At 48.7% G+C, this 21,840-nt stretch overlaps 1 protein-coding gene across 2 annotated transcripts in view; it reads left to right on the top strand.

Annotated features, from left to right (window-relative positions):
* The first annotated feature begins 9,880 nt into the window (after positions 1–9,880).
* Positions 9,881–21,840, top strand: part of FAM193A (family with sequence similarity 193 member A) — a 109,284-nt gene continuing 97,324 nt past the window's right edge. For both annotated transcript variants that reach the window (XM_053923581.2, XM_053923580.2), the window contains exon 1: positions 9,881–10,345. In XM_053923581.2, the coding sequence (XP_053779556.1) occupies positions 10,115–10,345 (231 nt within the window). In that variant the 5' untranslated portion in view covers positions 9,881–10,114. The remainder of the gene's footprint in view (positions 10,346–21,840) is intronic.

Genomic DNA, 21,840 nt, shown 5'->3' with positions numbered 1-21,840 from the left:
ATAGTGTGTTACATTATTTAATTTTGTGTGTGTGTGTATAGCAGCCTTGCATTTCTTGGAAAAATCCAGCTTGTTCGTGATGTTTTATCTGTCTGTAAATTGATTATTTTGTTTTGCTATTATTTGGTTGAGGGTTTTTTCAAATGTGTTTATGAGTGATGTTGACATCGTTTTCTTACACCGTCAGGTTTTGGTTTCAGAGTGAGGCTGGTTCATTGAATGACACTAAGGAGCCTTCTCGCCATACCTCGGATTTACATTGTTTGTACCTTGAATGTTTGGTAGAACTCAGCAATAAAACCTCTGAGCTGTTGTTTTCATTAAGGAAAGATTTTAAAATACTGATTGGATTTTTTTTTTAGAAAATGACAACTATTTACATTTCTTAAATTCAGTTTTGTTAAGTTACAGTTTCTGGGAACGCATACATTTCATCTCATTGCAAGTTTTTGGTGTGAAATAGTTCATAAAACAGAGTTAGTCTCTGCAGCATCTTTTTCTCACTAATGTTAAATTATGCCTTCCCTTTTAATCAGCTTTGTTAGAAGTGTGTCCATTTTATATCCTGTGTATGTCACATCTAGCATCCAGAGTCTGTAGTCCATTTCTGAAGTCTTCATTGCTGGCGCCTCTCGCTCCTGATGACTTCTTTCTTTGGATGTTTACGAACTTTTTTCTCCTTACTGTGAGCCCATGTAACTTAGTACATTCTCTGGAAATTCTTCCAGACCTGGATTGAAGGTGGGTTCCTCCAGAATATACTTGCCTTTGCCTTTATGAAGTGTTTAAGGTTGTTACCAACTCAAAGCCAATATACTTGTTTACTTATCTTTTACACTGTGAAGTGCAGCGCGCGAACACACAGCTCACTTGGCTCTCTCAGAAGTACAGCTTAGTGAATGACCGTAAGGTGATGCCCTGAGACAGCCAGCTGTGCCAAGAAACAATATTGCCAGCACCGCGGGAGCCTCTCCTCCTCCTCCTGGCACTATACTCGGCCTTCTCCCCCAAGGTAATCGCTAATCCAACTTTTACAGAAATTACCCTTCTACTATAAATAGAGTTTAATCAGCAGAACATACAGCCTGAAAGATACAGTTTAATTTTGGCTGTTCTTTGAACTTTAAATAGGTAGGGTCACTTAATTTGTATATTTTGGAGAGGGGCGGCTTTGGCTGAATATCTGTGAGACTTGCTCACATTGCATGACTTGTCCGTCTTTCTTGCTATGGGGCGTTCGAAAGAATGCGCGTCAGTTAATCCGTTCTTTCAGTTCAGTCGTTGGCTGCTACCAGCCAGCAGCGGACCCTGTGTGCTGGTGTAGTTTTGGTGTAGTTTTGCTCACGTGGCTGATGGGCGTGACTGGGTCTTAGGGTCTGGACATTCAGGAAAACTCAAAAAATACGTGGAAATTAACACTTTTAAACTAATGGATCAAGGAAGAAATCACAGAGGAAATTAGAAAATACCTTGAGAAGAAAGAAAATGAGGACATACCAAAATGTATGGGATGCAAGAAATCGGTGCTGGGGGCACTGTAGTGGTAAATAGATTGGCTCGGTTTTCTAATTGTGCGCCTTGAGGGCCTAGAAAGAGCGGAGCAAACCAGACCCCGAGCTGGCAGAAAAGACTATCGTAGCGATTAAAGCAGGGGTAAACGGAATTGAGAATAAAAAACTACTTTAGAGAAAATCAAGGAGAAGTTGTTTTAAGATCGACAAAATTGACAGACCTTTAGCTAAATTGACTAAGAACGAAAGAGGGAAGGCTCATATTACTAAAATCAACAAAGGCCCTGACTGGTGTGGCTTGGTGGGGCATTGTCCCGTAAACTGCATGGTCACCGGTTCAATTCCTGCTCTGGGCACATGCCAGGGTTATGGGTTCCGTCCCTGATTGGGGGCATCTGAGAGGCAACCAGTCCGTGTTGCTCTCGCACATTAATGTTTCTCTTTCTCTCTTTCTCCCTCCCCCTCTCTAAAAATAATTAAAATCTTTAAAGTCAACAATGAAAGAAGACATGACTAAACTTTACAGGTAAAAAGACTACTATGAATGCCTACCTACCTGTATGCCAACCAATTCGACAACCTAGGTGAAATGGACCAATTCCTAGGAATGCAAACTACCAAAACTGACTCCAGAATGAACAGAAAATGAGTAGACCTATAAGAAGTGATATTCAAATGGCATTCAAGACCCCCCCACCACCACCACCAAAAAGCCAAGGATCAGGTGGCCTCAAGGTAACAGGAGAATACTTCCTGACTCACTCTGCAAGGTATCCTCCTGACCCTGAGGCCACATGAAGTCAGCTACAGGAAAAAGACATTGCAGAGTAATCTCTCGTGAACATCCACGCAGAAATCCTCGGCGCAGCGTTGGTCCCCAAATTCAGCAGCCCCCTGAAAGGACTGCGCTCCATCCAGGGTCTCTCCCAGGAGTGCAGGAGTGCCCCAGTGCCCCACCTCTGAGAAGCAGTGCGGTACAACCCACGCGATCGTCTTGCCAGGTGCAGAAGAAGCATCTGACAAACTACACTTAGTGGTAAAAACTCAGCGGACCACGAACATCAAGAAGGCCGTGTATGAAAAGCTGGTAGCTTACAGGTTCAGTGGTGAAAGAAGGAAGGCTTTTCCCCTACGATAGGAGCAGGACGAGGGTGCCTGCCCACTGTTACCACCTCTGTTCATCCTAGTACTGGGATTTCAACCAGAGAAATTACGCAAGAAAGGAAGAGGGGGCATCCAAATGTAAGTGAAAAAGAAAGGGTTTGTAGAAGACATGGTCTTGTATGTATAAACCTTTAACAACCCACAATACATACATACAACTGTTAGAGCTTGTGAGTTCAGCAAAGTTGCAGGATACAAATTCACAAATCAGTTTCTCTATCAATGAGTAATCGGAAAAGGAAATTAAGAAAAACCATTTTCAGTAATGAAATTCCAATTCCATTATTCTTCAAAAAGAATAATAAAACTTAGGAATAAAGTCAACCAAGTAGGTGCAAAATTTGTGCACTGACACATTGTTGAAAGAAACATTGCTACAGAACATTGCTGAGAGAAACAAACCTAAATAAATACAGAGACACCCCAAGACAGTTTAGAGATTCAGCGCAATCCCTACCAAGCCCTAGTAGCAATGTTTACAGAAATAGAAAACCCACCCTCAAATTTCAATGGATTTGCAGGGACGCAGGGTAGCTGAAGCAATCTTGAAAAAGAACCAAGTTGGAAGAACCAAGTTCCTGATTTTGAAACTTCTTGCAGAGGTGCAGGAATCAAACCAGCGTGGTGGCAGCCTGAGGACAGGCCTTCAGACCAAGGGAACAAGGGTGGGGTCCAGGGTTACACCCTCTCCTCCTTGGCCAAATGATTTTTTGACAAGGTTTTAAGGCACTCCATGGAGAGAAAGGTCTCTCCAACAAAAGGTGCTTGGAGACTTGGACCCTCACAAGTGTAAGAATGAAGCTGGGTCTTTAAACCATAGGCAAAAATTAACACAAAATGGATCAAAGACCTAGATTTAAAACTGTAAAATTCTTAGGAGAAAACAGGCAAATATTCTTGACCTTGGATATAGCAGTGTTTTCTTCCCTATGACACCAAAAACAGGCAAAAAAGGAAAGTTGAATTTGACTTCATTACAATGAAAAACTTGGGCACCCAAGGACACTGTCAAGGCAGGGAGAAGACAACCCACAGAATGGGAGACAGTATTTGCAAACTCACTCTCACTGATAAGGGACTTAATAACTGATATATAAAGGGCCTCTAAAGTTCAACAAGAACAAAACAATTACACCTCAGTTTCGAACTTGGCAGAGGACCGAAATAGATATTCCTCCAAAGAAGATGCACAAATGGCCAGTAGGCACAGGAAAGGAACTTGGCATCATTAGCCCTGAGGGACATGCAAATCAGGACCACAGAGAGAGACAGCTTCACACACATTGGGAAGGCTACAACCAAAAGCACAGCAAGTAAGCCTTGGCAGGGGTGCGCAGAAGCTGGAACCCTCGGGCACTGGCAGTAGAAAAAGAATAGTGAGGACGCTCTGGAAGACAGTTTGGTGTTTCCTCAAGTAGTTAAATGTAGAGCTACCATATGATCCAGTAAATTCCCCTCGGGGTATATCCTCCAAAGAACTGGAAGCAGGAACTCAGATACTTTGACCCCACTGCTCACTGCAGCAACATCATTCACAATAGCCAAAAGGTACAAACAGCCCAAATGTGTGTGGGTGGATGAATGGCTAAACAGGATGCACTATGTAGGATCTAGAATGGAATATTCAGCTTTAAAAGAGGGTGAAATTCTGACACATACTACCTGGGTGGACCCTGATAACGTGCCAAGTTAAGTAAGCTAGACAACACGGTGCAGCGGAAGAAATCCCGCTGAAGTGCGGTTGGTAGGGTAATAACATGAGTGTGATAATTTATAGATTTAATTTGAACATTTCACCTAAAATGTCACGTGGTGTGCTTGAGTGTGATGGTGTTATGTTACAGAATGACATGCTTGTGATTTTGTCGTAAGTTTCTAATTTAAAAAGGGCGTTGTTTGTGCCAGACCCTGTAGCACAAACACTGTGCGATCTCGCTTGTGTGAGACGCCTGGGGTGGGCGAGCTCTCAGAGACAGGAAGTCGAGTGGAGGTTACTCAGCAGGGGCTGTGGGAGGGGGGCGGGGGGTGGTCGTATTCAATGGGGACAGAGTTTCTGTTTGGGATGATGGAGCGTTCCGGTAATGGACAGTGCTGACGGTTGTACAACACTGCAAATGTAGCTGATGTCACCTAACTGTACACTTGGAAAGATCAAAGTGGTGAATTTTGTATTATGTATGCTTTATCACAGTTTTAAATGGAAAAGGAAAATAGCATTGTGTTATTCATTATCTATTCATAATACGTAAAATTCCACCCATAAAATTCAATACGTGTATCCCACTTATATTTAGTCTTTCCGCCTTTCTTCACTTCCATCTGAATGATTTTTCTTTTGCCCAAAAGAACTTACTTTCTTTTTCTTCTTCTTCTTCTTTTTTACTAATTTATTTTTAGAGAGAGAGGAAGGGAAGGAGAGAGGGAGAAGAACATCAATGTGGTTAATTTTAGTTATCTTATTTTTCAGTGCTAGTTGATTTTCTTTTTTCCTTTTTAAGTTTGTTTATCTTTAGAGAGAGGGGAAAGGAGGGAGAAAGAGAGGGAGAGAAACATGGATGTGTGAGAGAGAGGTTGATCGGTTGCTTCTCGCACACCCACTACTGGGACCCAGCCAACAACCCAGGCAGGTGCCCTGACTGGGAATCAGCCGGCAACCCTTTGGTTTGCAGGCTGGCAGTCAGTCCACTGAGCCACACCAGCCAGGGCTCAAGTACACTTTCTTATAGATCTTAATTCTCGGGTGAAATTCTCTGTACTTTCATCTCTATTAACACTTTTTCTCTATTTCTTGATCAGTCTTTGCCTGCTAACTCCAAGTGTGACTCACCTATGGGTTTGTTTTTGTCATCTTTTTTTTTTATTTTCAGTCAAAAGGCTCTGTGCCTTGATATGCCTAGAAATTTTTAATGAAAAGCGGAACTTATGCATAAAAAATTGGAGCGGCTACAGGCACTAGCTTCTGCTAGGCAAATAATGCAGGGGCGCGTGGCCACCGTCTCAGTGGGTGTACACTGTGCACGGCCGTGTTGCACTTCAGTCAGGCTCTAATGGTGGTGGTTCCCTCCACTTTTAGGGGCCCGCTAAGGGCATCCCATGGAGCCTCAGAGCACCTCCCACTGGTTAGTCCTGGTCTGTAACCCTGGCCTTCTCAGCCCCATGAAACGGCTGGCACCTCCACTCTGCTTTCCAGGATTTTTCCAGTGTGCCTCCTAGTTCCCCGCTTACAGTGTGAGAGAATTTGGCAATGACCCGAGGGAGAAACTGTCAGGCTGAGTGACTCATCATCCCATCTCACTTGGGATCCTAGCTCCACCTTGTCTCCACATTTTTTTCCCCAGCCCCAAAAGATTGTGCCCAGAACCTTACTCCCCAGCCCCGGGCCCTGGGAACTGGAAGGCAGTCTGGAAACTGGAGCCCCTGGTTGTCTCTTGTAGCCCTCTCAGCTTCCTTGAGCGCATTTTTCGTAATCCATACATGTAGCTGTTTTACTGAGGTCAACGGCCACGTGGCCACCAAGACACCGCGCTGTCCCCCGCCAGGTTGGGGATGGTCTGACAGGCTGTTGTGTCCGCCATTTACCCGGCCTTGCAGCTCAGTTTCAGGCACCCAGTAACCTCACATATCACTCACTGTCTTTCCTCACAGCCTTCCCTTGTCCTGTTCCAATTTGGGCTGGGTCTTCCTTCAGTTCACGTTCTAAAGTTTAGTTTTTATTGTATTTTTCCCCATTATTATTCAGCCCTCTTATAACCCTCCCCTATCAGTTCTTTTAATTAAAAAAAAAAATTTTTTTCCCTCTAACTCCTGTTCGGAGGTTGTCCAGCCTCCTCTCTTGAGCTCTCTTTTCTTTCCTGTTTTACGTCTTTTTTTGTACTCTCTGCATAATCCCCTTAACTGTTTTGCAGCCCTCTGTTGGGTTTCTTTTACAGCATCAGCTATATTTTATTTTGTTTTTATACTCACCTTAGGACATGTTTATTGATCTGAGAGAGAGGGAAGAGAAACGTCAATGTGAGAGAGAAACATCCATCGGTTGCCCCTCATAGGTGCCCCAACTGGGGACCAAACCTGCTACTCAGCGGTGCCGACCAATAAAATTTCGCTTTTACAGAAATAGCCCACATATGCCAGCTTTTCCTGCCAGTCGGTTCCAAGAGCCCTCCAGGGTCACCAGGGCGCCTGAGTTGCCACCTCCAGGCCAGGACGCTCAGGCCCAGGGCCGCACCCCCTGGGACACTTGTGCTCCTCTCCTGGCACTCTGAGCTCACAGACCCGGTCTCGCCCTGCAGTCCCACGTTCCCCCTTGTGAGGGCTCATCCTATGTCAAGCTGACTGGGCCCTCGGGCGCCTGGACACTGGGTCAGACATCCTGGGCCTGTCAGTGACGGTGTTTCTGGATGAGGCTAACCCTTGCTTCGGCAGACTTAGAGCAGCAGATGGCGCGCCTCCGTCTGGGTGGGCCTCGTCGCATCAGATGAAGGCCCTTACAGAACAAGGGGCCTGAATAGAAAAGAGGGAGCTCCCATCGCCTCAGTGCCCCTGGACTGGAGGTGGATCCTTGTTTCTAGCTCCCATCTCTGGACTCAAACTGGAACATTAGGTCTTCCCGGGTCTTGAACCTGGTGGGTTTGGGCTGGACCCACACCTTTGGCTCTCCAGCTTGCCAATGGCAGGTCTTAGGACTTGTCAGGCTCCATCACTGTGGGAGCAAGTTCCTTATAATAATTCGGTGTCAATCATAACCTCTCCTTCCATATGCGTTTGTCTCACTGGTGGTATTTCTCTGGAGAATACTGACCTCCAGCAGGTTAAAAGCAGCTTAAGGGAAGAAACACATCTTAGATATTACAATGGTTTGTAATCTCCAGAGTTCAACCGCGCCAGACAAACTCTTACTTAGTTGTTTTTTTTTCCACCTGAATTTCTTAGTGTTCCTTAGGAGGAGACAATGGAAAACAATGGCTGAGAACCACTGCCTTCCGGCTTTGCTTCACCTGTCTCCCAGGAGCACTGTCCCCAATGCCTACAAGGCTGTCCTGAGTGTCCTGACTGCCAAGTTTGCTTCTCTGACATCCATTCCTGACACAACAGCCAGAGTTCTTTAAAAAATACACATCCAACAAAAAAAGCTGCTATCAAATATAAAACACTGAAGAACTTTATGTATATATGTCCTGCCATGACATGCCCTGTTCAAAACCCTCCACAGCTCCCAGCTGCATTCAGTTCAAACCCTCCTCCTGGTAGGGGCCTGGGCTTCTGCCACTTTCACTTGCTCCAGCCCCAGTGGCTTTCATAGGGGCCTGGGACAAGCTGAGCTTCTCCCAGCTCCAGGTTCTCGCCTTGCTAAAAGTCCTTTGCTTGAGAGTGACTGGCTGTAGCTCATCTCACCTCAGGGAGGCTTCCTGTACCCAGACCCCAGAGGGACTCAGCTGTATTACACCTAAGCCACTTCTGCGTTGGAACTTAGGCCCTGCTGTTGATTATCTGGGTGACTTTGGGCAAATCCCTGAATAGAAATGAACTTCAGTTTCTCATCCATAAAATGGGCCGACGGTGCCCATCTCAAGTGGTGCATCGATCAGATGAAAGAACTTAGCTGCAGGCAGGGTGGCTGGTGTGTAGTGGCTTGACGAATTGTCATTCTTATGTCATTCATTCACCCAGCAAATACTGGATTGGTGTGTGCCCAGCCCTTGCTTGGCAGGAGCTGGGGTTCACAGGTGCAGGAGGCATGCCCTCTCCTTGACCCCTGAGACTACTCTGGGGATACTGCTGAACACCCAGAATCCCAATCCTGTCTCAAGGTGCTATGACAAGGGACAGCTTGGGGGTTGTGGGAGCAGGGACTGTCTTACCCAGCCTGTGTGGGGTGGGGGCCAGTCCAAGACATCGTCCACCTAGGGGGCTGCTAAAGGAAAATTGCCAGGCAGGATATATGTATTAGCTCATTGTGGTTCTGACAGGAAGGATGGGTCGGAGGGTAAAAGGCTGTGGTTGCAGCTGGGGCGAGGGTGAGGCCGTGAGGCCCTGAGGCCCAGATCTAACAGCTGTATAGGGCCCTGGAAAGGGTGCAGATGGAGGCCCTCCCACCAACACCCAGTGCCAAGCCCCGCTACCTCTCTGGCCTGTGACTACCCCAGGAACCAAGGAAGGGAAAACGCGTCTTGGTATTTGAACAAGTGGGGCCCTCTAGAGCGCAAGGCCCAGGCTAGGCCCCACCCTGGTCTAAGGGCAGAACTATGCCTGCGGCTTGTAATGGTGGGCAAGACTCCCCTGCAAGGAGGGTCCAGGCAGAGGGTGCTGGAGGCCCGAGGGTCTGGCCGGGCTCGGTCTGCGCGGTGGATGAATGCAAGGTTGAGGGACCCTGCAGGGTCGCCAGGCACCAGGTGCGCAGGGCGCGGCGGAGGGGGCTACAGCCAGGGCCCAGCTCGGGAAGAGCGCCCGCGATTCTAACCCAAAGCTGGCCTGCGCGGCAGCCGCGCACGGTGGCCGAGGCCTCTCGGGGCAGGAGCTCCGAGCTCGGCCGGGCCGAGCGCTCTCCTGGAGCCCTTTGGAACCCACCAAGCCCGCGAGCAGGGCCACTGTCGTCCCCATGGAGTCACCTGCACTCGGGCTAGGGGCCGGCCCAAGGTCACCGGGCCATTCCCGGCAGGACAGAGCCAGTGTTGCCAGTCTGCTGCATCCCGGGGAGCCCGGCGGCCTGCAGCCCCGCGTCGGCCAGGTGCAGGGCGCGGGGGAGTCTTGATGTCTGTTAGAGAGGCGGACATGCTCTGCTTCAGTATTGCAGTTCTCCCATCGCTGGGGACCCGGCCTCGCAAGGTCCCGGCCCCTCTGCCCAACTACAACTCCCAGAAGGTCTCACGGCGCGGGCGGGGCCGAGGCACTGAGCCCGACGGTGACGTCACTCTCGCACCCAACCTTCTGGTTTCGGCCACTCGTGGCTTCCGCGCTCTGGGACGCGCACGGCCTGCCGGGAGTCGTGGTCCTTCCGCCAGGCGCTGCCGGCGACGCTGCAGGCGCATGGACTCCAACTTCCGGCGTGCCTTGCTCGCCAGCGCACGTTAACGGCGGGAAGGGGCGGGCGAGGTCGAGGGGCCGCGGCGCTCTGGAGGGCGGAGTAAGGCGGGAGGGGGAGGGCGCCCACACCCCTCCCCCTCCCCGCCGCTCCTTCCCCCTCCCCCGACGTAAACTGGGATCCCTTTCCCCTTGTGTCCGCCATATTGGACTCTAACTCTGGTCAGCGGCGGCGCCGGGCCCGGTGGACTCGCTATTCCTCCCGCCCCGCGGCCTTCCGACAGCTCCCGCCTGTCCGGCCCTCCCCGCCCGCCCGGAGTCGACCCCGCGCAGCGCCCCCCGCCCTCGGTCGGCCGGAGCGCTCCGCCGCCGCCTCAGGCTCCCCGCCCTCCCCGCCCGCCGCCCGCTGCCCGCTGCCCGCCATGAGCCCGGCCGACGCCAAGCGCGGGGCCAAACGCCGGAAGAATAAGCGGGGAGGCGGCGGCGGCTCGGGTGGGGGCCACGGAGGCGCGAGCGGCGGCAAGGCCGGCCCGGCAGCGGCGCTGCGCGGCTCCCAGGCCGCGGGCCTGGCGGCCCCGGGCGGCACGGCGGCGGCGGCCAACGGGCCCCTCGGCACGGGTGCGGGCGGCGCCGCCCCCGGAGGCTACTTCGAGGTAAGCGGCGGGGGCGGGGAGGGCGCGGGTAACGGGCGGCGGCGCGGGGCCGGGCGGCGGCTCGTGACAGCCTTCCCGAGAACCCGGCATCTTCCGGGCGAGGCGCCGCCGCTCTGCCCACCTGCGCGCGGCTGTCACGGCCCCGGGGGTGGTGCCATCTCGGCGCGCGCGGGGCTCGTCCTGGAAATGACTCGCGTGCAGTTCCAGAATAATTCGAGTCAGGTGACAAGCGGGTCTTTCCTCTTGGGGTCGGTGCTGGCAGGGCCGTGTTGCTGGGCCCACCTTCTCCTGGCGCCTGCTACTGTCGCTGCGAAGCGCCTGGGGAAGTTGTCTTCCCTGGAGTGGGCATTTGAAAGCCACCTGACAGCCCTCCCGAGGCGGCAGCCCGGGCCCTTGATCTCCTGGGTTTCAGAGCTTTTTGGGGTCGTTGGTATTCTGACGGCTGATATTTAGTGTTGGAACTTAAGGACTCGGAAAGTGACTTTCTTCTGTTCAAGAAGGCGCACTGCGAGTGCACTCCCCGCCGTGGACGCTGCCTCTTCCCTCGGCCACAGCGCTTGAGAAGGCACTGCTCCAGGGTGAGCGTGCAGTGGGCTCCTGAAACACCGTGGATTTTTGTCCAGAGTTGCTAGAACGGTTAAGGTCTTTAGACAACACTTGCCATGAAGAAGCTTCATCAGGCGTATTTGTGTGCCAAATGGTGAGACAGAAACTGGTTTACAAAAGATTCACAATTTCGTGCAGGAGCGGCGGTAGTGCGAGCGGATCAGAGACTGATGCGTGTGGCCCGGCTGTCTGGCCATGACCGGGCCGCGGAGGTGAGCTGCGGTCGCCGGTTCACGCACCGGCGTCCTCTGCAGTGTGGTCAGTGCAGCTGTTCACTGTCTTTAGATGACATCCTTACATTTGTTGAGTATCCTGGCCCAGACCCCTGGGCCTTCCATTTTCCCGAGGTTGCCCTTGTCCTGTACCCTGCAGAGCAAAAAAGGGATGGTTCTTGGGATCGAGGATGGGGCTCCGGTGTTTGGAGTGCTGCTGGGGGAGGGGAGGAGGTCTGCCGGTGGGAATCCCTTACAGGAGCGCGTTGCGGCACAGATGATAGACCCGTTTCTACTGATTCGATAGGAAGCTGGCCGGCGGTGCAGCAGAAGTCCTATACTAGTCTTCACGTTGTTGTTTCAGCTTTAAATGACTCCCTTAGCTAAAAAGGTCTGCGAGTCCCAGGGAGGCTTGTGATTCCTGGGGCTCCTGCTCCTCGTTGCACACAGGTCACTGGGGCAGGTTGCTAAGCCAGGTGACAGTGGATGGACTGTCTTGATTCTCATGGGTCTTAGTCCCACCACCCCATGTGTGTGGCCCAGTGCCGAGTCCCCTTGACTCATTAGAGACTGGTTAGGTTCCAGACCAGTACCCTGAAGGCGGCTGCAGAGGCAGGGAAATGAGGGCAATGGCCTAAGTAGGGAGACATAGCATAGCTTACAGAGTCTTGGGCCCAAAGAGAACACTGGTACGCAAAGCTTGGGGACACAGACTTGGTGGGCTCTGTGCCCTCAGGCAGATGTCAGCCTCCACTGCCTCAGTCTGAGTGATGTGGAGCCCAGCTCCTCTGGAGTCCTTAAGAGTCGAACAAGTGAAGGCAGGGTGGGCGCCCAGGCAGCCCCTGGTGGTTCCCAGTGCTGGGGCTTTGGTAGGAACTCTGTTGCAGGGCGGCACTGACCAGGCTCTCCCCTGTGTGGGGTGGGGACCAGCACAGGGGCTGGAAAGCGCATCCGGGCGTGGTGGGTGACAAGGCGTGCGCCCTGCCCGGGGGTCTGCCCACACTGGCGGCCCAGGGCTGGCCCCCAAACGGAGGGTTGGTAGGCCAAGGTGACCATGACTGTATCTTTTTACTTTGCATTTCTATTTTAAATGTAACTTTTATAACACTCAGGCTTACTAAGGGAAGAAAGAAGCTTGCAAAACAAAAGTTGGTGGACCCGTCTTTGTAAAAGATCTGCGTGTGTATGATTGCGTGGGAAAGTCTGTGGGATGTACATCGGAATGCTTCGTGGTGGGGATTTTGAAGGCCTTCTTTTTCCTTTTGCACACGGCTTTAACACTTGCACTTCAAGGCTTTTCTACAATGAACACGACTTACGGAAGAAAAAGGTGAATGGTACTTTTACAACCTGGTATTACCAAAATTTTTTCTTTTTCAAGTAAAACTACTTTTGGCTATTTTTACCTTTTAACAGTTAAACATATAGATATTATATATCAAAAGAAAATATTTAGGCCATCAGAATTGTTTTCTGAACAGGTGTACAGAATTAAGTCATACATGTATTATTTATAAAAGTCATAATTTATTATGGAAATTGATTCATGTCACTAGCTGTTGAAATATCAAATTACGTATAATTTACACTCAGGGAGGGCTCAAATAGGAATTTAGGGCTATTTTTGTAATACTGTTAGAGATTTATGAAAGGAAGCCATTTGGGGTAGGAGTTGAAGTACCTTTTCAAATAGCAATATTCAAGTTCCGAAGTCAGAGCAATCTGTCGTGGTGTATGGGGCATTTGTAATAACGCAGGTCGCTTTTCGTTGCTGAAAAGGTGGCAAGGAGACAATGGTAATGATGTTTAACAGCTGTCAGACAGGACACCCTGTGGTTAGGTGGCGTGACTGTGCGTCTCGGGCCACTTTGGGGAGCACTCGAGGCCTTTCTTACGGGGCGGAAGTCGCCGCTGTGGTCAGACGAAGTTCAGCCCCAGCTCTCCAGTTCACGTTTGCCCTGGTGGCCTGAAGGGGAGCGGGTCAGAGAAAGGGCGGGAACCTCCTGTGCTGCTGCTGGGGTCAGCAGAGTGGTGTGCCCCCCCCCCCCCCCCCCCGCCGTGCTTCCACTTGGCGTGTGTGCTCCCACGTCCCCGCTGTGTTGGGGCGAGTGGTCCCCCTCTCACCACCGTCCTCATCGTTCTCACAGGTTTCGCCTGTGGTTGGATTTCGTGGGAAAGCGCTCTGTGCCAGTGCAGTTTGCTGAGCGCTGCAGGTGAGGTGTGCCCCTGGTGTCACTGTCGAGTTGGTCCTTCTCTCTCAGGGATACAGTTTCCATTGTGTGGACGGACAGCCCACAGCTTGTCCACCCTGTGTAATGTCGACAGGTACTTAGGTTCTTTTAAGGCCGATACGACTCAAGCTGATGGGCACATTCCTGTGTGCATCCTTCGTGGTCGTGAGGACTGAAGCCCAGAGGGGGTTGTCAAGTGTACGTCTAGTTGTACTTTATTTTACCAGACAGATTTTCTAAATGTTTTTTTGTATGCTAATTTAAATAATTAACATGTAGTAACATTGATACTGATACTTGTTTAAAAAATTTATTTCTTAATTTTTAGAGAGAGAAAAAAACATCAATATTTGTTCTGCTTATTCATACATTCATTGGCTGATTCTTGTGTGTGCCCTGACCAGGGATCGAACCCGCAACCTTGGCATATCAGGTTGACACTCCACCCAACTGAGCCGCCCCACCAGGGCATCAATGTTGATACTTTAAAGTGTACGGTTCTTTGGATTGTAACACGTGGAGATTTACGTGTCCACCACCACAGTCAGGATACAGAGCAAGTGCCGTCACCCACAGAAGCTCCCTCATGCTCCCGTGTGCCTCCACATTGCCCCCACCCCGCGTTCTTGCCAGCTGGAACTTCACTACTGTGCTTCTGTCTTCTGAAGAAGTCCGTGCGTGGAACCGCATAGTGCACATCCGTAACTTTTTGAGTCTGTTTTATTTCACTCAGCATAGTCCAGGGGTGCCCAGCCTTTTGGCGTCTCTGGGCCACCCTGGAGGAAGAAGAGCTGTCTTGGGCCACACGTTAAATACACTGCGACACGTAATCACAAAAACTCACAAAGTTTTAAGTAGGTTTCCAATTTTGTGTCGGGCCACATTCACAGCTGTCCTGGGCCCAGGTCTGACCCCTGGGCTGTGGTCACTGTGAGGCTCGTTGATGGCACGGACCGGCAGTCCAGCCCTTCGTTCTGCTGGGCAGTCCTCACTGCACACACGTGCTGCAGCTCGTCCATCCTCGTGCTGGTGGGCATCGGGCTCTCTCTGGGTTTGGGTGATAATAACTAGAGCTGCTGCAGATCTTTTGTGTGCAGGTGTTTGTCTGAAAGTACATTTTCATTTCTCTCTGGTGAATACCAAGCAGTGTGAGCTGGGTTATGCGGTAACAGAAGAAACTGCCGAACTATTTTCCAGAGTGACTGTACCGTTTTGACTTCGACCAGCAACGTAGGAGAGCTCCAGTTGCTCTGCATCCTTGTAGCGCTTGATGTAGTCGGTACTTCTTGCCGTGACCAATGCAATAAAGGTGTGTGGTGGCACTGTGGTTTTCATTTGTATTTGTCTAGTGATCGCTGATCAGTGAACACTTCTCAGGTGTTTCATTGATCTTGTAGCCTCTAAGATGAAGTGTTTGCTCAAGACATTGCCTATTTTTTTCCTTAAGATTTTATTTATTTTTAGAGAGGGGAAGGGAGGGAGAAAGAGAGGGAGAGACACATCAATGTGTGGTTGCCTCTCATGCGCCCCCTACTGAGGACCTGGCCCACAACCCAGGCATGTGCCCTGACTAGGAATTGAACTGGCGACCCTTTGGTTCACAGGCTGGTGCTCAATCCACTGAGCCACACCAGCCAGGGTAGACTTTGCCTGTTTTTAATAGGTATTTTATTTTGAGTTTTGAGAGTTCTTTTTTGTTGTTGTTTTGAGAGTTCTTTGTAATTCTGTACATAAATCCTTTGCACCCTATTAACTGTTCCTGCAAACAAAAAAAATAATTGTGTCGAAATTCAACTTACCAGTTTTTTCTTTTATGGTTCATACTCTTTGGTGTCAAGTCTAAAGAACTCTTTGTTTTATAAAACCCCAGGTTATGATGATTTTTTCCTACATTTTTTTCTAAAAATTTAATTGTTTACAATTAGTTCTGTGATTTATGTTGAATTAATTTTCTGTAAGGTATCAGATCAGGTAGGGATCTTTTAAAAAAAAAATGTGGATGTCATGTTGTCCCAAACCCAATTGTTGCAGGGATATCCTTTATCTGTTAACCTGACTCCACCTTTGTCAGGAATCAAACAGCCTCATTTGTGTGGGCTGTTTCTGAGCTCCGTGCTCTGTGCCACTGACCTAGGCACTGTCCTGTACCATACCGTCTCAATTACCGTGAGTCCTAGAGTTGGGAGAGGTGGCTCCGCAGACTTAAAAAAATTGTTTGGTGGTGGTTTTTGTTTTAACATACATTAAAAAAAATGTTTTATTCATTTTTAGAGAGAGGGGAAGGGAGAGAGAAAGAGAGGGAGAGAAACATCCATGTGTAGTTGTCCCTCGTGTGCCCCCTACCAGGGACCTGTTAACATACATTTTAGAATCAGCTTGCCTGTATCTACAAATTATTCTTCTGGGATTTAATTAGAATAGCCTTAAATCTATTCTCCAGTTTTGTGGAGAAGTGACATATTGACTACGTCAACGCTTCCAGTCCATGAGCGTGGTATGTATCTATTTGGTCATCAATTTTTTCAAAATTTTACTTCATTGATTATGCTACCACAGTTGTCCCAATTTTTCCTCCTTTGTCCCCCTCCATCTGCCCCCTGACCCACTCGCTCAGGCAGTCCCCACATCGTTGTCCATGTCTGTGGGTTCTGCATATATGGCCTTTGGTGGCTCCATTTCCTGGGCTGGGCTTCACATCCCCATGACTGTTCTGTGACTACCTGTTTGTACTTCTTAATCCCTCACCTCTTTCACCCAGACCCCCTCCCACCTGGCAACCATCAAAATGTTCTCTGTATCTATGATTCTGTTTCTGTTCTGCTTGTTTGTGTTGTTTCTAGATTCAGTTGTTGATAGATATGTATTTAAAGCTACTTTATTGTTGTTTTTTTTTTAAGTAAGTCTGTGCTTTTTCTGGCTACTTGAGAGGGATGAAGTGGAGGCGTAGGTGGTCCCGATGCCAGCTGGCCTTGCTTCACCGGCTTACACGTGATGGAGAACTCGCCCAGGTAGTGGTCAGTCGTTTCCGGCTTGATTTCCACCTGGTTGAAGGTCTTCCCATTGTTCACACCCACCATCTCTGGCAGGATGGTCATGTCCCACAGGTGCATCCTCACCACTTCAAGCTTCTCCATGGGTGGCACTTCCTTCTCGGCCTTCCCCAGGTTCGTTAGCGGTGAGTGTTGCTTCCTCCGCAGGTTGTGGTCCAGCCGCTGGCGCCGCCTGGCACTGCCTGGCGCTGTAGGGCTGCATCGGCTGCTCCTAGGCCATGTCAGGCAGCTGGTCGAGATCCACGCTGCAGTAGGTGAACTTGTGGAAGGTCCGCTTCTTCTGCTCTACTTGGGCCGTCCTGTCGGTTCTTCAGAAAGTCTCTTGCCACTTCATTGTTCATAGTTTTGATCTTCTTACAGAAGACCCTTTAACATTTCATGTAACACTGGTTTGGCGGTGATGAACTCCTTTAGCTTTTTCTTGTCTGGGAAGCTCTTTATCTGGCCTTCAATTCTAAGTTATATCTTTGCTGGGTGGAGCAATCTTGGATGTAGGTCCCTGCTTTTCAGGACTTTGAATATTTCTTGCCAATCCCTTCTTGCCTGCATGGTTTCTTTTGAGGAATCAGCTGACAGTCTTATGGGAACTCTCCTATAGGTAACTCTTTTCTCTTGCTGCTTTTAAGATTCTCCCTTTATCTTTAACCTTTGGCATTTTAATTATGATGTGTCTTGGTGTGGTCCTCTTTGGGTTCATCTTGTTTGGGACTCTCTGTGCTTCCTGGACTTGTGTGTCTATTTCCTTTACCAACTTAGGGAAGTTTTCTGTCATCATTTTTTCAAATAGATTTCCAATTTTTTGCTCCTCCTCTTCTCCTTCCAGCACCCCATGATGCTAATATTAGCATGCTTGAGATCATCCTAGAGTCTCCTTACACTGTCTCCATTCTGTTTATGTTCTTTTTTTCTTCTTGCTGTTTAATTGGTTGTGTTTTGCTTTCTTATATTCCAAATAGCCAATTGGATTCTCAGCTTCATCCACTCTACTGGTGACTCCTGGTAAATTGTTCTTTATTTCAGTTAGTGTATCCTTCATTTCTGACTGGGTCTTTTTTATGCTGCTGAGGTCGTGACTTAGGTTCCTTGAGCATCCTTATAACCAGTGTTTTTACTCTGTATCTGACAGATGGCTCATCTCCGTTTTGTGTAGCTCTATTTCTGGAGTTTTGTCCTGTCCTTTCATTCGGGCCATGTTTCTCTGTCTCCGCGTTTCGGCAGCCTCCCTGTGTTTGTTTCTGTGTATTAGTAGAGCTGCTACGTCTTCCAGGCTTGGTGGACTGGCCTAATGCAGTAGGTGTCCCGTAGGGTCCAGTGGCACAGCCTCCCCTAAGCTGGGTACTCGAGGTGCACCCACCGTGTGGGCTGTGTACACCCTCCTGTTGTAGTTGAGCCTTGGTCGCTGTTGGCATGTCCAAGGTCAGCCACCGCTTGTGCCCTGCCAGGGGCCACCAGCATGAGCTACAGAGCGATCTGCGACGGCTGCTGTGTGTGCTGGGCTTGGAGGTGCCCAGGCCAGATGAAGCTGTGAGCCAAGGCCGGCTGCCACTTGCTGCTGCTGCTGGGCCTGGGACATCTTAGGGCAGGGGTGTCGAACTCATTTCCACTGGGGGCCATATCAGCCTTGCGGTTGCCTTCAGAGGACTGGATGTAATGTTAGGACTGTATAAGTGTAACTTGCTCCTTAACAGTTACGCGAGAGCTCGGCGTTGCCGCTGGGTAGAAACAAGGTGCCAGGCCAGACAAAACAAGGTGGAGGACCGGATTCGGCCCATGGGCCTTGTGTTTGCCACCTGTGCCTTAGGGAGAGGTACGGGGTTCACTAAGGCCACATGCTGCTTGTTTGATAGCATTTAGGACACAGGTGGCAAACACAAGTCCCGTGGGCCGAATCCGGCCCGCCACCTGGTTTTATCCTGCCCGGCACCTGGTTTCTACCCAGCGGCAGAACCTAGCTCCTTGCCTCTGGTTAAGGAGTAGTTACATCTATACAGTCCTAAAGCTTCATTTGGCCCTTTGAAGGCAACCTTGAGGCTGATGTGGCCCCTGGTGAACATGAGTTTGACATCCCCGATTTAGGAAAATCTGAAGCAGAGGCCAAGACAAGCCATTTGTATAGAAAAGCCATTAGAAACAGATTGGATGGGTCCTAAAGTTGTGTCGGGCAGGGTCTCAGGGAATCACCAGGGTGGGGCAAACAGTGTGAGCCAGGTTGATGGAGTCTCAGAAATGGCCCCTGCCTGCTGGCCCTGTGGCTCCTTGGGGAGGGCTCCGAAAGGAATAGCAGCCTCTGTCATCACTTCTGTCTGGGGGAAAGCTGCCCCCACCCCAGCTTTCGCCCCGATGCCGGGCAATTCAGTTCCTTCCCATATGTCCCTGGTGCCTTTCAGTCTGCTGCCCCCAGCGCTGGAGCTCAGAGAGGGTGAGTCCCAGCATGTCTCTGAGTGGGCCCTTTACAGGGAACTGCCTGGGACTCTAGAATTTTCTCCCACAGCCTCAATCCCGGCTGAGTTTTGCAGCCAGAAATTGTGAGGACTTCTCTTTCTGGCACTGGAACCCTGGGCTGGGGGTCCTGGTGTGAGGCTGGGACCCTTTGCTCCTGAGATATCCCTCCTGATTTTTACCCACCACGTGTGGTGTGGGACCAGCCCCTTCTGCACCTCCGCCCCTAAGTGTGGTTTCTGTAATTCCATCGTTGTAGGACTTCCATTTTGCTCAATTTCTGATGGTTCCGAATGATGGTGGTTCTGTAGTTTGGTGGTATTTTTGATGTGGTTGTGCAAGGAGGCAAGCCCTGTTTACCCGAAGTGGCCATCTTGATCGGAGCTTCCCTAATATATATATTTTAAAGATTTTATTTATTTATTTTTAGAGAGGGGCAGGGAAGGGAAGGAGAGAGAGAGGGAAACATCAGTGTGTGGTTGCCTCTCGTGCTCCCCCTCCTGGGGACCTGGCCCACAACCCAGGCATGTGCCCTGACTGGGAATTGAACTGGAAACACCTTGGTTCATAGGCCGGCACTCAATTCACTGAGCCACACCAGCCAGGGCTCCCCAATATTTTTTAATTGAGATATATTTGACATATAATACGTCCTTGATTTCTTTCATTAGTGTTTTTTTGTGTGTTCACCTTCTATCTTTTAATCTTGGTAAAATCATATATTCTGGGGGATTTTTGTGTGGGGATTCATTAGGAGTCGTGGTGTAGACAATCATGTCTGTGAATAGTGATATTTCTCTTGTTTTCCATTTTTATATGTCTTAGATTTCTTCACCTTTCTGTATTACACTTGCTAAGGCTTTAGTATAATTTCCTTGTTTCTGAATTTAAGAGGAAACATTCAGTCTTACACCATGGAGTATGATGTCTGCTGTAGGGTTTTTTGTAGCTGCCAATTACCAGGTTAAGGAAGTTTCTATTTTTAGTCTGCTGAGAGTTTTTATTAATGGGAGTTGGATTTTGTCAAATGCTTTTTTGAATCAGCTGATAAGATCATGTTTTTTTCTTCAGACTCTCAATGTGGTAGACAACAGCGTTGAGTTTTGGACATTGAACCAGCTTTGCATTCCTGGAGTAAACCCTGCTTGGCCGTGGCGTATTACTCTTTTCAGCTGCTGGATTCAATTTCCTAACATTTTGTTGAGCACAGTTGAATCTGTTTTCATGGTGTATATGTATTTATATATCTGAGCAGTTTTCTTCTCTTGTCCTTGCTTGGTTTTGTTAGCAGTATAATGCTGGCCTCCTGAAGCACACTAGGAATTATTATTTTCTTTTTTATAGTAGTTTTCACTTTTCAGATAATTTGTCCATTTCATCTAAGTTTTTGATTTATGTTCTTTTATACCTAACGCTGGTAATTTGTCTTACGTCTTTTTTTTCTGCCAGTCTTGCTAGAGTTTCCTCAAGTTTTTGTTCTTTTTAAAGAATAGCTTTTCGTTTTATTGATTTTTTTCTAGGTGTTCTTTTTCTTTTAATTTTGATTTCATTGATTTTTTTTTTTTTGACCTTTCATTATTGCTTGCTTTGCATTTGTTTTGGTTTTTCCTTTCCTGATTTCTGAAGTTTGAAGCTTGGATTATTGATTTGAAGCCACATTTGTTTCCTAATATACATATTCAGTGCTATGAATTTTCCTCTAAGCCATACTTCAGCGGCATCCCACAAATTTTGGTTTGTTGTACTTTCAGTTTTATTCAGCCTAAAATACTGTGATTTCCCTCGAATCTCCTCTTTGACTCATGGATTACTTAGAAGTGTGTTGTTTGATGTTTCCCGTTAATCGTTCTGTCGCTGAGTTCCAGTCTGATTGCAGTGTGGTCAGAGAACGTGCTCTGTGTAACTTTCTGAACGGTCTCGGTGACCATTGCGTGGACACTTGCAGTGTGGGCAGTGAGTGGAGCCCTTTCTCCCTGTTCTCTGTCTTGCTGCCTTTCTGGGCGCTGGTCGGTCAGCTGTTGAGAGGAGTGTCCAGGCTCTGCCCCCAGGGGCGGGCTGCAGTTTGTTCAGCTTTTGCTTCATCTTGTGAAGTTCTGTTGTGCGGTGCGTACATACTTCAGATCGTCATGTCTTCTGGGTGCACTGACTCTTTCTGTCACTTCGTTTACGTCCCCCTGACTCCTGGTAGTTCTCTTAGTTCTGAAGTTTACTTTGGTGACAACAGCCACGCCAGCTTTCTCTTTGATTAGTACATGCAGGGTAGGTCCTTTCCTACCCTTTTGCTTTTACCCACATAATTTTGTTTGAAGTGGGTTTCTTAATAGACAGATGCTTGTTTAATTTTCATTAATCATTATATCTATATTTTCACCTTAAATTAGAATGTTTGTGTGAAATGTACGCATTAACTGAGGTCTTTCTTCCTGGCTGAATTACTAATTGAATTTCTATTTGGTACTGGTATGGGATGCTTCTTTGCATTGTATAGCTCTCCTTGTGGCACTTTTTTGGTCTGTGGGTTTCTGAGCCCATTTGTTGGAACCCTCTAGCACAGAGCCGCGCGCCACCCTCGTTCTAGAGGGAATCGAAGCAGTGTGAGTGGGGATCGAACAGCCTGCAGCATGTTCACTGTTCGCCACGGAGCACAGTTTTGGTCCCCAAACTGTCTTAAGAGTAATTCCAGAATGTTTGTGGCATTGAATCATCATATGTTTCCTGTGAAAATTATTTTTTCACATGTATTTGTAGAATGCAGAGAATATTTTTATCTTGAATATTTTCTGGACAATATTAGTTACATCCAGGAACCGAATGAGAAGTTGGGGAATTTAATTTCTTATGGCCCAGGAGTTTTTTTAAAAATAAGCTTTTATTTTGAAATAATTTTAGACTTACAGAAAAGCTTCCAAGTAAATATAGACAGTCCCCATATTCCCTTCAGCCAACTTTCACTGGTG

Source organism: Desmodus rotundus, chromosome 4 (assembly GCF_022682495.2).
Source record: "Desmodus rotundus isolate HL8 chromosome 4, HLdesRot8A.1, whole genome shotgun sequence".
Lineage (NCBI taxonomy): Eukaryota > Metazoa > Chordata > Mammalia > Chiroptera > Phyllostomidae > Desmodus > Desmodus rotundus.
Note: the sequence above shows the minus strand (reverse complement) of the source record. Positions and strands in the feature narration are given on the sequence as shown.